The following is a 15,999-nucleotide window of genomic DNA, read 5'->3' on the forward strand; positions in this document are numbered from 1 at the left end:
CTTTCCTAAAAATCTATTTATGAGGTATATGTCATATAAACCCAACTTGTTGTTCAAATCTTCAAAGTTCGATCTTGGTAAATGACTTTGTGAGAATATCCACTATCTGTTGCTGGGTAGGTACATGGTTGAGTTGAACCACTTCATTATTGACTTTTTAAAGTGTTGATCAACTTCAACATGTTTTGTCCTACCTATCAAATTACAATGCTTATTGGTTATTGTAGCTTGATCGTCACACGCTATCTGTATTGGTGATGAACAACCCTTTCCTAATAAACTTGGGACTCTCTTGATCCATATGCCTCCACACATGCCATGAGCAAGAGCTCTGAATTTTTCCTTGGCACTACTTGCAAATATAGACTGCTTTTTACTTCTCCCTTTCCTAATAAACTTGGGACTCTCTTGATCCATATGCCTCCACACATGCCATGAGCAAGAGCTCTGAATTTTTCCTTGGCACTACTTGCAAATATAGACTGCTTTTTACTTCTCTATGTTACAAGTTTACCCCATACATAAAAGTAGTAACCTAAGACAGATCTTCAATCTGTGATGTCACCTGCCCAGTCTGCATGATTTTTCTAAAATTATTCCCTTCCAAAGAGTCATCTTCAGGAATTCCATTTCCTCTTCATTAGGACTATGCATAAATTGACTAACCAGACAATAAACCTAATATCTAATATCTGGATGAGAGGCCATACCAGGCATTACTATTTGCCCCCGTCAACTGGCATGCTTTCATGATTGATTCCAAGTTTCTGATATGAGTCCATTGGAGAATTTGTTAGTTTGCACCTAAGCATTCAAGTTTCTTTGAGAAAATTTAGAACATATATTTTTTTATGATGTAACGATACCTTCTTGAGACCGAGCAACCTCCTTACGTAAGAAATATCTAACATTCCCTCCTTGTCCAAATTCCCAAGCCAGGTGATTCTTTAGCATATGCAATTCTAATTCTATTCCCAGATAGAAAAATGTCATATACGTGTACTATAAAGAAGGTAATTTGACTCTTTGTTCTCCTTTTAGCAAACAAAGACAGAGCACTAAGAATATGCAAAACTCTACCAAATTAAGATTGCTCGTGACAGGGGTTGCTTTGTATGGCAGGCTGGCTTTCTAGCTATGTTATAGAGTATTTGGTTGGAGAGGAATCATAGATTGTTTAAGGGGTGGAGAAATCTGTCGATTATGTTTGGGATATCGTTAGATTTAACACTTCTTTATGGGGCTCGATTTCTAAGGCCTTTTGTAATTATTCGCTAGACCTTATTCTTTTAGATTGGAGTCCTTTTTTGTAGGGTACCTCCTCTTTCAGGGCTGTTTTTTGGATGCCCTTTTGTAGGCTTTTTTTTTTTTTTAGCTCTTGTATCTTTTTTCATTATTCTCAATGATAGTATTGTTTCTTTTTTAAAAAAAAAAAAAAACTTGCGCCCCTTCGTATCAAAGTTCTTTTTACATGTCGGAGGAATATCTGTGTATACCTCTTCTTTCAAGTTGCCATTTAGGAAGGCATTTCTAATGTCCAACTGTTGAAGACCTTAGTAAAGATTGGTTGCAAGGTTGCAAGAGACAAGATGATTCTTATAGTGTCGCCTCTTAATTTTTTTCTCGTCCAATATCCTATTTTGAATAAGGGTTGTAATATTGTTTTGAGATGTGAGAAATAAAGAGAATTTCATACTTTTGTAATTTTTTGTGCATTAGTCATATCTACAACTAAAGTTTACATGTTAAATACCAAAGAAAAGGCTAAAAATGGAAAATAATCAATCAACCCCTAAGGTTAGATTTAAAGAATGTAATTAAAAAATTCAGTCGTTTATAGTCTTTGGGAGGATCGTAGGATGGGTGATAAACCTCTCTGTGTCTTATTTCCTTGTTTGTATCATCTAGCGAGTACTATACATCATTTGGTGGTCTTCATTTTATCATCCTTGGGGTGCTCCCATTCTATTTCTTTGGGTCTCTATGATGGATAGAGAAGCTTTGGAGGCTCCGATGATCACGTTGCTTTTGGACGTTCGTCTTTATCAGGGAGGAAGGATTCTTGAGTTTGGTCTCCTAGTCTGTCAGAGGGTTCTTCTAGTAAATCTTTTTACCATCCAGACGTCCTTGTTTTTGCTTCACTCTCGAAATTGAAAATTTCAAAGAAGATCAAGTTCTTTGCCTTGCAAGTTTTACATGGGGATGTTAATACTTTAAACTGCATTAAGAGACACTCTTCTCTCTTTCTTGGTCGCTGTGGTGTATCATTCCCAAACATGCATATGAGGACCTTGGCCATACTCTTCGGAGGTGCCAGCTTTCTCCATTGTTTTTGAAAGCTTTTGTAGTTTCTGGGGCGAGAAATAGATATTGTAGGGCGATGATGGAAAAGATTTTTATGTATCCCCTTTTCGAATAAGGGCAAAATTCTAGTGCAGGCGTGCTTTTTTGCCCTCTTGGGGTGTATTTGGATGGAGAGAAACAATAAAGTTTTTATAGTGGTAGGAAGTTGGGGAGGTTGTCTGGGAGCTTATTGGGCCTCGGTTACAAAAGAGTTTTATAATTATCAATTAGGTGTTATTCTTGTGGATTAGAGCTCTTTTTGCAGGTTCCACTTCTTTTTGTTGGGCTAATTGTTTTGTATGTATATTGTTAAATGTATATAAATCTAATTTTCCTAAAAGGCTATTTTCAAGAATACCTTAACTTTGATACTCTATTATTGTGCCAATCCACATATTTTTTTGGATAAGTAACACATTTTTTTTTAATAATTGGGAGTCGGACTTGGGAGACATCAAAGATTTTTGGTATTAAGTTCACCAAAAGGTTTGAACTTGAGAAGCGAGTATGACTAATTGGCTTCGAGCCCTTGCCAACTAGGCTGCCCTTTGGAGGTGGATAGGTAACAACTATAACCAAATAGAAATTCTAGTTACAAAAAAATGGAGCACAAGACAGTGTTGGTCAAAGGAAGCCCAAACATATCATCACTAATTACTTGAGAGATCAATCCCCATTATTTCCCTCCTCCAGTGTTTGTGGTTTGTCGCATCAATCTCTTTCTTTGTTATACCATCATGTAAGGACACTAAACAGAAGTGCGACTGGATCTCCTTTCATGATTGCAATCACATCCTCTTTCGGAAGATTTTTTGGTGAGATCCAAAGACTTTTATCTCCTTCCAGATGCAAAAACTCTTGCTTAAAATTCATAACCTGATAGACAAATTACCCCTCGGATATGTTTTACTTATCAAAGGAAATGGCATACGTAACTATGTAAGCTGCAAAGTAGTTAGAAGGGAATTGGTACAATGTATAGTATAGTTATGGCCTTGTGGGATAATAAGTGTATAAAAGGCTGGGTGTCGTCATCTTTTTATTTTGGGGGGAGCATACTTCTAATCTGTAACTAATGTAATTATATTTGCCACCTATGTAAATATCGGCAAAACTCTTCCCAACTGTCTATCATTAACTTTACCATCTTGTTAAGTCTTCAAACCAATCCCATGAGGCTCTGCTAGTCTGCTACCATACGAATTTAGGGGAAGGGGAATTGAGAGAAACAAGAAATCAGATTGGGTTTCTAATGACCTATTTATACTAAGAAAATAGAGGTAAAGAATGGAAGAATAAATATCTACTATTACAAGAGAATTCGAAGTCGAATACAAAATCAACTTAGTTCAAATAACATAATTTAATATTAAAAAAGCATATAATCTAACACTCATGAATTGTTTTTGTAGGTTATTAATGCTGCAAACGAGGTAGTTGATAGCATAGGCAGAGATGAGTTAGCCAAGTATTTTGCACTGAAAAATGATCCAGAAGATGAAGACGTGGAGGTATGCACATCTACTGGCAATGATTTTTCGCTTCTCAAAATTTGATTACTATAAATTTAATTTACATTGAAAAGTTTTTGAGTCGAAAGTTTTAGTATTTAGGTCTTAAGTTAAACTTCTTAAATTAATCACCTACTATCTTCTCCTTAATTACAGAAAATCAAGAAGAAGATGGAGGCTACACGTGATCAGTTGGCAGAGGCTTTATACCAAAAAGGACTTGCCTTGGCAGAAATGGAGTCTTTAAAGGTTTGAAATTGTAACTTCTACTTTCTCATAAGACATAACCAGTAACACGACTTTTTTCACGGTATTTTTTTGTTTTGAAAATATAATCCTTCCACATTTTCTGCTTTTAGAGTGATAAAATGACCTCTTATATTTGTATAAATCTCAGCTGGGTTTAAATAATTTATGGACGGAATGCCATCTTCTCACAATATGCCATCTCTAGGCATGTAATTAAGATGCAATGTATTTCAATTTGTGTGTATTGCTTTCTGTCTTTCTATTCATGTCTTATGGTATATTTGATGGCCTTTTAAAGTTTTAAGCATTATACAGATTATACAAATTTTGAGAGTGATTTTGACCTTTTTCCATTGTCAAAATCACTTCCACCTCCATTGGTCATGTTAGACAAATTAAAAAATTGATTTTAGGAAAGTTTAAAATCACTTTAGATGACAATTGGATAGTTTGAAAAATTAATTATACTTAAATCTCTTCTTTCTAAATCACTCATTCTACCATCCCCAAACACGGCCTAACATTGGTGGCTCCCCATTTACCTTTTTTTTTTTTTGATAATAAACAAAACTTTCATTGGGATAATGAAAAAGGATACAAGGGCTACAAAAAAGCCTTAAGAAGGGCAAACAAAAAAATTTGAGCCCCTAAAGAAAATGACTCCAATCCAAAAGAACAAGGCCTAGCGAATAATTACAAAAGGCTTAGAAACCGAGCCCCATAACGAAGTATTAAATCTAATGATATCCTAAACGAAGTCCACACACTTTTCCACCCCCCTAAACAATCTATGATTCCTTTCCAGCCAAATACCCCATAAAATGGCTAGAAAGCAAGCTTGCCACAAAAAACAATCCCTATCCGGGGGGTGTGTGTGGGTTGTATAAAAACACTTCCTCTATCATAACCCCAATAATTTTAATCTTCATCCCAAAACATGTGGTTGGTTAGCTATGAAAATATCATCAATGCATAACCTACTTTATATGCGACAGACCGAGGTTGAGAAAGCTTGGACACTTGTCCCGGGAGATGGAAAAGATGTTGGGAAGACCGAGGATCCTTTTGAAGAGAATTTCAAGGAACTGAAGAAATGGGTAGATGTCAAGTCCTCTAAGTTTGTAACTCTCACAGTGTTGCGTGAAAAACGCTGTGGGAGGCTAGGTACAGCTCTGAAGGTACTTTCTCTTGCTCATCTTTTTTTTTGGTTAGTATACGTTTATTTTATTCTAGTTTCTCCTTAATATCTGCGTAAATAAGGACTAAATTATCTCTTATTTGGCCTTTGATCTTGCTGGACTTTTACTCCTGTAACAGCATCGTTTTACGACCACCAATAATTTATGTTTAGATACTTAAAATAATTAACTAAATTTTCTCTGGGCTGTAGTTTTGAGAATCTTATAATTTCTCTTCAACCAAGTTTTGAAAATTTTTGTATGTATCTTGTCTCTTGATCCTATGGATTTGCCATATCACTAACTCCAAGATTATTGCGGCCAAAGTACATCTGAACTCCTGGCCTTCCCATTAATTGTTTCAATTCTTTCACCTTTTTACAGACGTCGTCTTTGATTTTTAGGCAAATTTCTTTCGACAATGTCTTTGTCTTGTTCATTTTTTCATGAATAACGTAGGGTTCAATTAAGATGGCTTGACTCTCCCTTGTCCTCCCTCGGACTTTGTTCGCCTAGAACTGGTTTGTCGTATTACATTAGGTTTCAACTAAATTTTTCTACCGTCAAGGCGGTACTTTATGTGATTATTATTCTCTCCGCAGATGAACCAATGATAACTTTATTGTAAATCTGGAATAACTACATTTACCTTTGCCCGCGATTAGGAACCTAAAATCGCTTGGAATTATAGGCTATTAATGTGTGAATTTCTACTGATGCTAAAATGTATCTCGACACCAACAGGTACTTAATGATGCGATTGAAAATGATGGAGAGCCTCCCAAGAAGAAGCTCTATGAACTGAAACTGTGTTTGCTTGAGGAGATTGGTTGGTCTCATTTGGTATCATATGAGAAGCAATGGATTCATGTACGCTTTCCCACAATCCCTTCTCTATTTTAAGGTTTTCGTATAGCTTTAATGAATCCAATTTTAAGTTAGACCACTCAAATAAATAATTGGATTCTTCATCTCTCTCTCTTTTTTTTTTTTTTTTTTTTTGAGGGACTTCTGGCCATAAGAGTAGGCTTTCTCAAGAATATGGAACATGTTGTACACATTGAAAAGGGAGGAAAAAAAAAACTGATTCCATCAGGGTCTTGGTTTATGTTTCAAACTAGTGGAATTGGGTCATTTCAACTTATGATGTGAAATCAATTGCTTAGAAATTGATTTTTGAATATTCTTGAACTGGAACTGGATTTTGGTTTATTTATTTTGGGTTGGTTCAAGTTGCTGAAGCTAAGATTGAAAAGGTTGAAAAAAGTTCTTGCACCAGTAATCAAGGTGGAAACATTGGGTAGGAATAGATATCAAATATCATAGTGGAACTTGAGCGATTTCTTGTCTTCACAAATAAATTTTACTTCGTAAACAACTCTGAATTTTTTTTTTTAAACTCGAGTGTTAACAGATGGGGACGGTCCAGTAAAATTTTTCGTGGGATTAGGGTGGAGATTTTTCTCGCGGTAATCGACAGGTTAGAACTATTCTGTTAAATTGTGTTAGGAGGGAACCTTTATTCAAAAGGCTTTATCTAAAGAGAAATTCTTAAATTTTCTAATAGAAAAATAATAATTTATTTTATCCTAAACTAGGTATTAAATATTTGTGGATGTCAACATTTCTATTTTCATGTGTCTATAAGTTTGTAAATTAGTACGAAAAGTAAATCAATATTAGACTATATTTCTATAGTATTACTTCGTAAACAACTCTGAATTTTTTTTAAACTAGAGTGTTAACAGGATGGGGATGGGCCTGTAAAATTTTTCGTGGGATCAAGGTGGAGATTTTTCTCGTGGTAATTTACGGTTAGAATTATTTCTTGTGAAACTTTGTTAGGGGAACATTTAATCAAAAGGCTTATTTAGAGAGGGATTTTTTAATTTTCTAATATAAAAATAATATTTTATTTTAGTTCAAATTAGGGTATTAAATATCCATGGATATGTCAACATCTCTATCGTCATTTTTGTGTTCTTGAGTTCGACGATATGAAAAATATCAAAAAATGTAATATTAATATTAATTATTAATTATTTTTAACTTATTTGAAATGTTTATTTATTAATTTAAATAATATTTTTATTTTTATATGAAATGAATGAGACCTTAATATTTTTATCTTATTATCCACATTAAAAATTTTGGTCCAAATGTATATGGGATGTGAACCTCCTTGTTAATTTATCATTGCTACGACTAAGTCTAAAATTTTCAAGTGTTTAATAGATTTTTAATTTATTAAATATATATTTTTTCAAAAATCTACGAATCTGAGGCAAAGGCTATTAGAATTTTGATGGCAAATATGCATGTACGAATTGTTGTTTTTGATAAATTGTAAATTACTCATGTATATATATTTATTAATTAAATTGATGCTTGTTTTCATGCTAATTATTTATCGAAAATGGGAAATGGAATAAAATTGATAAACAACTTCAAACATTGATTACCTCATTCCAAAATAAAATTGTTTCAAAATAAATTGGAACGATTTTGAGGTTTGAATGATGTAATTTCTTAATATATAAGAGACTCATTTCAAAAGAAGGAAAGTATCCCAATATTCTAATAATAACAAATATATAAAAGAAAAAAATAAATAATAAATATTCACAATAAATATTTATGTAACATAAAACCATCACTCCCCTCAAGTTAATTTAAAGATGCCATGAAAAATTTCTTGCGGGAGTATAGATATTTTTTCCATTTTCTACCTGCCATAGCAGTATCGTATTAAAAATAAGAGATTTGTAGTGGGTAGCTAAGGGTTCTGTTTGTGTTTGGTTTGCAATCCAGAATATGAAGTTTCTGCTTTCGTATTCAAAACAAATTGATGGAGTGAATATGTGTTTGAAGATTTGTTTTTGAAAGCTGTTTTTGGATTTTGTGATTCAAATAGTAAAAATTCTGAAAATGGCATTTTTAGATTTTGAATTTGAAACTTCAAAGTGGAGAATTGCATATATTTTGTTGGGCGTTCTATTAAAAATCAAAGCTTTTTTTTTTTCTTGGTTGATTTTTAGATAAATCAATGGTATATCAATATAGGTTAATGGATAACCTTGTTTGACCATGTTCGAAATATCTTTTAAATTTGTTTTCAATTTTATTCAAGTGAAATTAATCGTGTAACAATCAAACTCTAATTTGATCAAAGATTCATGGGTAAGAAATTCGTTTTTTATTCGACGTTGAAACTCTCCATAATTTTGATGATCAATCGAGCTTCAAAATTACGAATGTGTCTTGGGGGGGAGGCAATTTGACTCGAGATGGAGTGGTGGATCAAGAACTTTTGTTAGGGACCTAAAATGCTCAACGAATAGCGGATCCATAATTTTGCTAAAGCGAGCATAAGTCAGCAATAATTGACATATATCTCTAACCAAGAGGTTGTGAGTTCGATTTCTCACCCCCACATATTGTATTAAAAAAATAGCAGATCCATAATTTTTGTTCGAGGGGCCTTTTTTTTCTTTTTACTAACAATTATATTCAAATAACCTCAAAGTATGTATGATGTAAAGTTCAAAAAAATGTAACTTACACCATTAACATTCACATTGTCGACTTCTTTGGATTTTATAAAATTCAAATTGAAAATTATATTAAGAAAAACAGTCTAATCTAAAAATTTTGATGATTTAAAAAAAGAGAGAGAGATATATATATATATATATACAAGGATTTAAAAAAAAGATATTGATACAATAATTTAAGAAAAAAAATTATCTATATATAATGAACGTATAAATAAAAAAGAAAAACAATCTTTGAATTAGCCACCAACTATTAGACCAATGAGACTACTCAAATGTATACTTATTAATTAAACAGAACTCTTCAAGTTAAAAACAGCCGTTGCTACACTTCAAATTAGAGTTTGAATATCCCACCAATATATATATTTAAAAAAAATACATATTTTTTAAAATAGTAACTGCACCATTTAAAAGTGTCTTACTAAAGATGTCTTACAATTTTCCTTTCTTAAAAAATGGACAACTTTTTTAAAAATGTACATATTTATGTACTAAAATAAATTATATATTTATATATAAAAAATTTCGTTTTACATATTTTATAATATAAGTAAAAATATTTAATAAAAAGAGTGTAGACTCAACTTCATCAATATTTATTCGTAAATTGGTTTTAAATTAATTATTTACTTTAAATTTGAAATTAGACTTGTTAAATTAATGGGTCAACATTTATTTTGACAAAATTAATTAAATGAGGTAATCTTTTCGATTCAAATTCGAATCGAGGTCTTAGCTATTCGCTTTGGAACAATCTTCCACCGCCTTTTGAGTTCTGGCCATAGACTTTGTCTTTCGGACTGCACTGATCCCAAAAATGGTGGTTCTGTTGCTAAGCTAGTCGGTAGAAAGGACAAAAATTTACCATTAGATTTTTATTTTTCACATTCCATTATTTTAATTAATTTTTCTTCAATTTCTCCATTTATATAGTCAACTGAAATGAACATTAACAGTTGAATTGGTTAAGACATTTATATCCTTTTAAAAGACCGTGGGTTTGAATCCTTACTCCCACATGTACTAAAAAAAACATTACTCACCTCATGCCTTAGATAAATCAATATTTATGGTATTTATGATAATTGTATCGCTTTTGATTATTTAATTTTATTATTTGAACATGATCTAATAGCATCGGTCGAAAAATCAAACCACATTAAAAATATTTTTTTGATCTTTTTCACTTCCAACTCTAAGTTATCCGCTTTTCATTTGCTATCTACAATAGAAAAGTCATCCACATTTATAATAAAACATTTTAGCATCGTTTAATATTACTACAATTATATATATATATATATATATATATTCACTTGAAATTTCACAATACCTAAATTTTATTTTTAACCAATTTCTGATAATTTATATTTATTTCCTTTCCGTATGACAAACAACGATACATGCGGCATATTTGGCGCACAAAAATAACAAAGGATTAATCTAAGTTTTTTCTTATAACTTAGAAGGAAAAAATTTTCTCTCCCCCTACCAGGAAAAAAAAAAAACTATGACACTTTCCCTAATAATTATTGAATTGAGATGTCAATTCAAAACATTTTTGTAATTCTCTAGCAATATGAAACTACCGATCAGATTAGGGTGGTCTCTTCTAATAATTTCTCTAACTCTAAGTTTCCAACAGTTGGAATATGAGGGGCAACCCGTGAGCAGGTCGGAGCGATAGCATAATCGAAGGCGAGTGGCGATAAGCAGGAGAAAGAGAGAAGGAAAACCTACACAAAATCAGTGCCACCATAATCTTATACTCCATAAACGTCAAATGCCTTCCGACGCACATTCTCCCTCCGAACCCGAAGGGTAGGTACCCCATCTTGTGGGTGCAGCCACCAGCAACAGCATCGTTTTCGAACCTTTCGGGATGAAATTCGTTGACTTTGTCACCCCAAAGGGCCTCGTCATGGTGCATCGCCACGACATCGATCCACATGTTGGTGCCGTCGGGGATGGTGAGGCCGTTTATGGTGATGTCTTTTCTGGCTTGCCTTTGGACGTTTGGTGCTGATGGGTACAGACGGAGGACCTCCCTCATCACCCATCCCATCTGCATTTTTTTTCCAATGTATTGTCAGCTTTTGGATTTATTAATGTTTCACAATTAATTACCGTGAAAGATTTCTAGGAAACTTTGGTGTATTATTGTGTAACACTCTCATCTTGTCATATCATACTTTTAAATCAATTATTACCCTATGTAATGCCTATATTTAAATCAATTATTTGTTGTGCATTAATAAAGAAAAAAGAATAAAAAAGGAAGAGTGAAAAAGTAGAAAATACTTCACCCCAAAAAAAGGTGAATTTGAAGTGATTTTACCTTCTTGAGTCCGGCAAGGTTGGAGAAATCAAATTCACTCTCTTTATTTCCAAGAACTTCCTTAACCTCTTCTCTCAGCTGCGTTTGCCACTCTGTATGGATACCCAAAAGCAGCAGAGTCCACGTCACAGCCAACGCCGTCGTTTCATGCCCTCCGAAGAAGAACGTCTTGCACTCGTCAACCAGCTCCGTCGTACTCAATCTCCTCCCGCCGTCGTCTCTCAAAAGCAAGCTCAGTAGATCCTGCTGCACCTGATTATTATTCCCCTCCCTTCTCGCCGTTATCACGGACTCGAAAAGGCCGTCTATTTCCTCCCCGAGCCGCTCCGCCTCCCTCGCCTTGCCGGCGTTAAGTAGACGGCCGAACGGAACGCCGACGAGGCGGTTCGTTTTGAAGAGTGTCATCTGAAGAGCCCTCAGTTTCTCGAACACTTGCCTTCCGCTCCGGTGGTCGATTCCGAAGCTGGTTTTCGCGATGATCTCGCCGGCCGTCGCCGTGATCTCTCGCTCCACTTCGATTTCCCGGTCGCCGGAGTTTATCATGCGGGCCCACCTCTCCAGCATTTCGGTGGTCGACTCCACCATTAAGCTTCCCATCGCCTATACATATAATATATATTCCCATTTATCAAACTTTCGATCGCATAATATTTTTTAATATTATATGAGAAACTTTATTATTACAAATTTGGTCCTAACATTCCAATTTTTTATTTTAAAAAGTTTCTAATAAAATCTATTAACTTTTAAGTGAGTGGAAGTGTTTAAATTTATTTATATATAATCAAATGATTGAATCTACCCAAAATCTAATAGTCAAATAATGTATTAATAGCATAGTGATAGAAATTGACATAGAACAACTTATTAAATACAAAATTGAAAGTTAAAATAACTATTTTAGACTTTTTTAAAACATAAACACAAACTTGAGAGTTGGTTGAGAGCTAATTCGAAACAACTAGAAAATTAGAAAGAAAGAAAAAGGGTTGTGTTTGAACAAATTAATTTAATTAATTTTTAGATTACAAATTAATTAATTACCTTCAAGTTGGATGGATTGAATGCAGGAGTAATAACATGCCTTTGGCGAACCCACTGATCACCTTCAGCCATCACCAAACCATTTCCAAACATTGATTTCCTATCATCTTTGAACACAGAAGGCTTTCCCCAAAACTTGGCCTTCACTTCTGTCGACAATGTCTTCAAAAATTCTGGCTCTGCAATGTACAAGAACGGCTCTGTCCCCAACCAATATATAAATATTTTCCCTGAGTGACAACATTAAACAAAACACACACCAAATTAAACAAAGTTTTTGGTATCGAAGCCAAAAGACAAGAAAAAAAAAGGTTTTTTTCTGTTTTGTTTATTAAGGCTTACCATGGGAAGCTTGCCAGCGAGAAAAATAAGGAAACACAGTGGAATGTATGTTGTGGGTTACTTGAGAAGATTCTAATACAGAACAATTTTTGTTCTTCTTTTTCATCTCACTAATATTTCCAAGAGGAAAACTTGGCGTTGGACCTCCAAACCCATTTCTCTTCAGTTTATTGTACGCCAAAAAGGGCGAAATCCAACAGCAAAACAATACCCACAACACCAACAAAATAAGTAAACTCATTATTGCTAAGTTGATAGCTTCAAACAACATCTCTCTTCTCTCTTTTTCTCTCTAATCCCAATAAATAAAACTTCTTTTCTATCTTTATTGAAGACAAATGAATTTGAGATCTCTAACTGTTTGTTGGCATTTCAACAATGGAATTCTTGTGGGTATTTATAGATCAGCATAATTTGGAGATTAAAAATATGAATGGTGATGGGAGTTTTGACTTGGAATAATTGAAGACGGTTTCAATATCTGAACACAGGTTTTCGTACATTTTTTCAAGTCCTACGCTTTGAAACTTTTTGGGGAATGGTGGTTCCTACTCGCATTTGGTAAAATATTAATTATCTAAAAAAATGTGAAAGCTTTAGTCGTACAACTTTTCGTTCATGCCTAATTCCAACCTTTACTTTTTATGTATTCATCATTGTATTATATGTTTAGTTGCAAATTATGCCTCTAGTAAATTAGGTTTAAATTTTATTTTAGTCTCCAAAGTGAGACAATTTATTGGATGTGAGTCCAAAGAAGTTTAATGGATAACTAATTTGCTCGAGATAAAAACATCGTCAATAACATTTTATTATTCGTTTATGTGTGACGGTAGGGGGTGTGGAAGTAGTAAATTTTTTTGACTTTGAATTTGTGTTATCAATATTAGAGCTATAAAAATTGACTTAGATTAAATGAATTAGCCGATATTACAATGGTCAAAATAGTCCAATAGGGTATGAGAATTTAATGGAGGAGTAGATGTGATTTACCGCTGAATTATGTTTATGGCTCGTGAAGGAAATTGAAACGTATAAATTGTATAGAAATGTTTTATTAATAATAATAATTAAAATGATTAGAATATAATTTGTAAAAGAATTGTTTGCGTGTTTTGCCACCAACAAAAAGGCGAACGAGGGCTAAATCTGGCGCGGAAGCCACCAAAGAATTCAGATGGAAGTCGACCAATAGGAGTGTGACAAGTGTCCTTGTCCGCGGACACGGGAATGGAGAATATGGATTGGGTCAACTTTGCTTTCTGGCCGGAAACACGTGTAGGCCTATTTCTACGAAAATCAACCGGCCAACAATGTGGAATCATTTTCACCTGTACATCTTTGGTGATGCCTTCTTCATTTTCTACCTAGGAAAATAAATTAAAAAAAAAAAACTAGTATGAAGTAATAATATAGTCGTAAAAATAAATAGTGCTGCCTTTGAAGGGCGAATATTCAACTTCTAGAACAACCATATTCAACTACTAGAACAACTGTAATAGGATATTTGTAAAAATAGCAAAAAATTTATGTCTTTAATAAACTCTGAGTCCGAAAAAACGATAATATATCTCATGTACCAACGATATACTTGATATATATATATATGATTTGATGTACGATATGATTGATGTACATGATTTGATATATTTAATTATATATATTAACAATATGCTTTAGATGAAAACTGATGTACCAATAATATGCTTGATATATTAAATTGTATTATGCTATTTATAGATTTTAGATGAAATTTTTATCCTTTTTTAACCTAAATGTCTGTGTTTTTTATAACTAATATGAATGCTAATATATTATTTATATATCTGATTTGTTCTATTACTAAAAGAAACCAATAACATTAATATACTATTAAATTATGAGTGCTGATATACTAGCGATATATTTGATATATCTAATATGAATATTAACATACATATAATCAAAATTCTCGTTCCATTCCAATTTTCTTAAATAAGCCTAAATAATAATTGAGTAGGAGTAGAAAACAATTCAATTAAAGTTTTGTCATACTTATTTTCGAAAATTAAAATTATGCACATGCGAGTGGGACCTACAAAATTTCCTAAAACTAAATAAAAAAGGTCAAAGTGTCCAACCTTAGGAAGTACGGAAAGTATCTTCTATTCCAAAATCCTAACATCTTAGACATATGATCTATACTATATACGGAAGAAATAATATATATACATTTTTATACCAATTTTACCCATTCATTATAATATTTTTTTACTATTATTTTCGTGGCAATTTTATCTTTCAAATGAAAATCTCTCTTACTCTCTTTCTCCTCTCTCTCCCTACATGAACGTCCATCATAACTCTTCACTTTGAATAGTATTTCAATCAAATCAAGTATAGAAAATTTGTCATTTTTTTCCTTTTTTGAGTACAATACGTGGATGGAGGATCGAACTCACAATCTCTTGGTTGAAGATATATGCTAATTACTGTTGAGTTAGATTCGTTTTGGCGTAGAAAATTTACCCTTAATAACGTTATTTGTTATTGTTATTATTTTGTTGGTGGATTTCACGTTTTGTAGCGTACGAAAAACTTGAGAGAAATGAGAATTTGAGGTCCAATGTCAACTTTTCTTATTAAATACTTCAAGTAACGGACAATTGACTCTATTTTCTCGATGACAAAGTGTCCATGGTGAAGTCATAGATTATCTTTTTGGTCAATACTTTACATTTTTCCATTGTTATAAGTACTATATAAAAAGTAACTTTTTTTTCCTTTAATTTTCTTCCTTGTGTTAGTCTTCTTTTTACATTTTTTTTTCCTTTAGAGTACGGGAAGGGTCGGATACCAAACAAGTCTTAACTATTATTATAAAAGCTATACCTATCAATAGGTAGGTGAATAATTGATTCATGTGTGATAAGTCGTATATCATCAATCAAAGTTGGTGAATAATTGATTCATGTGTGATACGTCATATCATCAATCAAAGTTGTTATGAATTTTATTGTTAGAAAGAAATTAACTGTTGCAGACCTTATTTTTCTTTTTTTTAAACTTCATATTTTATAGATCATATATTCTCTAGTTTGAGAATAAAAATTTTGTGTTAATCTATTTTTAAACTCTCCCCAAAATGGCTTTATAGAATAAAGATGTTGTCCTCGATATACTATTTCATGAATTCATGATCTTTTTATTTTTGAACAATTATTATAACCTTGGTTTTGATACTAATTTTTAGTATAAAATCTTCCTTCTAACCCTAAGGTTGATTAAAGTAAGAAAGTGAAAGTGGCGGATTCAGAATTTTTGTTCGACAGGCTTAAATTATAAAAGAATATAACTTAGACCATAAATCTTCACTATGTTGACTTATTTAGACTATATAAAATTAAAATTTAAAATTATATAAAAAAATCGGATCTAAAATATGTTGACTTATTTAG

At 32.7% G+C, this 15,999-nt stretch overlaps 2 protein-coding genes across 2 annotated transcripts in view; one reads left to right on the forward strand and one right to left on the reverse strand.

Moving 5' to 3' along the window:
* The window catches only part of TPP2 (tripeptidyl peptidase ii), a 42,738-nt gene extending 36,266 nt beyond the window's left edge, over positions 1–6,472 (forward strand). Inside the window, exons 31-34 of the mRNA XM_022303265.2 lie at positions 3,756–3,854; positions 4,011–4,103; positions 5,099–5,281; positions 6,026–6,472. Of these exons, the coding sequence (XP_022158957.2) occupies positions 3,756–3,854; positions 4,011–4,103; positions 5,099–5,281; positions 6,026–6,184 (534 nt within the window). The 3' untranslated portion in view covers positions 6,185–6,472. The remainder of the gene's footprint in view (positions 1–3,755; positions 3,855–4,010; positions 4,104–5,098; positions 5,282–6,025) is intronic.
* A 3,720-nt stretch (positions 6,473–10,192) lies between these two features.
* Positions 10,193–12,937, reverse strand: LOC111025977 (cytokinin hydroxylase). Its single transcript, XM_022303925.2, has 4 exons — positions 12,563–12,937; positions 12,221–12,450; positions 11,177–11,776; positions 10,193–10,903 (listed from the first exon to the last, which is right to left on the reverse strand). The coding sequence occupies exons 1-4, from the start codon at positions 12,831–12,833 to the stop codon at positions 10,469–10,471; spliced, it is 1,536 nt and encodes a 511-aa protein (XP_022159617.1). The 5' UTR covers positions 12,834–12,937; the 3' UTR covers positions 10,193–10,468.
* Positions 12,938–15,999: the final 3,062 nt, after the last annotated feature.

The sequence above is a fragment of the Momordica charantia genome (genome assembly GCF_013281855.1).
Source record: "Momordica charantia cultivar OHB3-1 chromosome 6 unlocalized genomic scaffold, Mcharantia_2.0 BLBB01000006.1, whole genome shotgun sequence".
Taxonomy (NCBI): domain Eukaryota; kingdom Viridiplantae; phylum Streptophyta; class Magnoliopsida; order Cucurbitales; family Cucurbitaceae; genus Momordica; species Momordica charantia.

Coding starts and splice junctions, on each gene's coding strand:
- LOC111025977 (XM_022303925.2), bottom strand. CDS start 12,833: ATGTTGTTTGAAGCTATCAACTTAGCAATAATGAGTTTACTTATTTTG. Junction 11,777..12,220: donor TCAATCCATCCAACTTGAAG/GTAATTAATTAA, acceptor TTATATGTATAG/GCGATGGGAAGCTTAATGGT. Junction 10,904..11,176: donor ACCTTGCCGGACTCAAGAAG/GTAAAATCACTT, acceptor AAAAAAATGCAG/ATGGGATGGGTGATGAGGGA.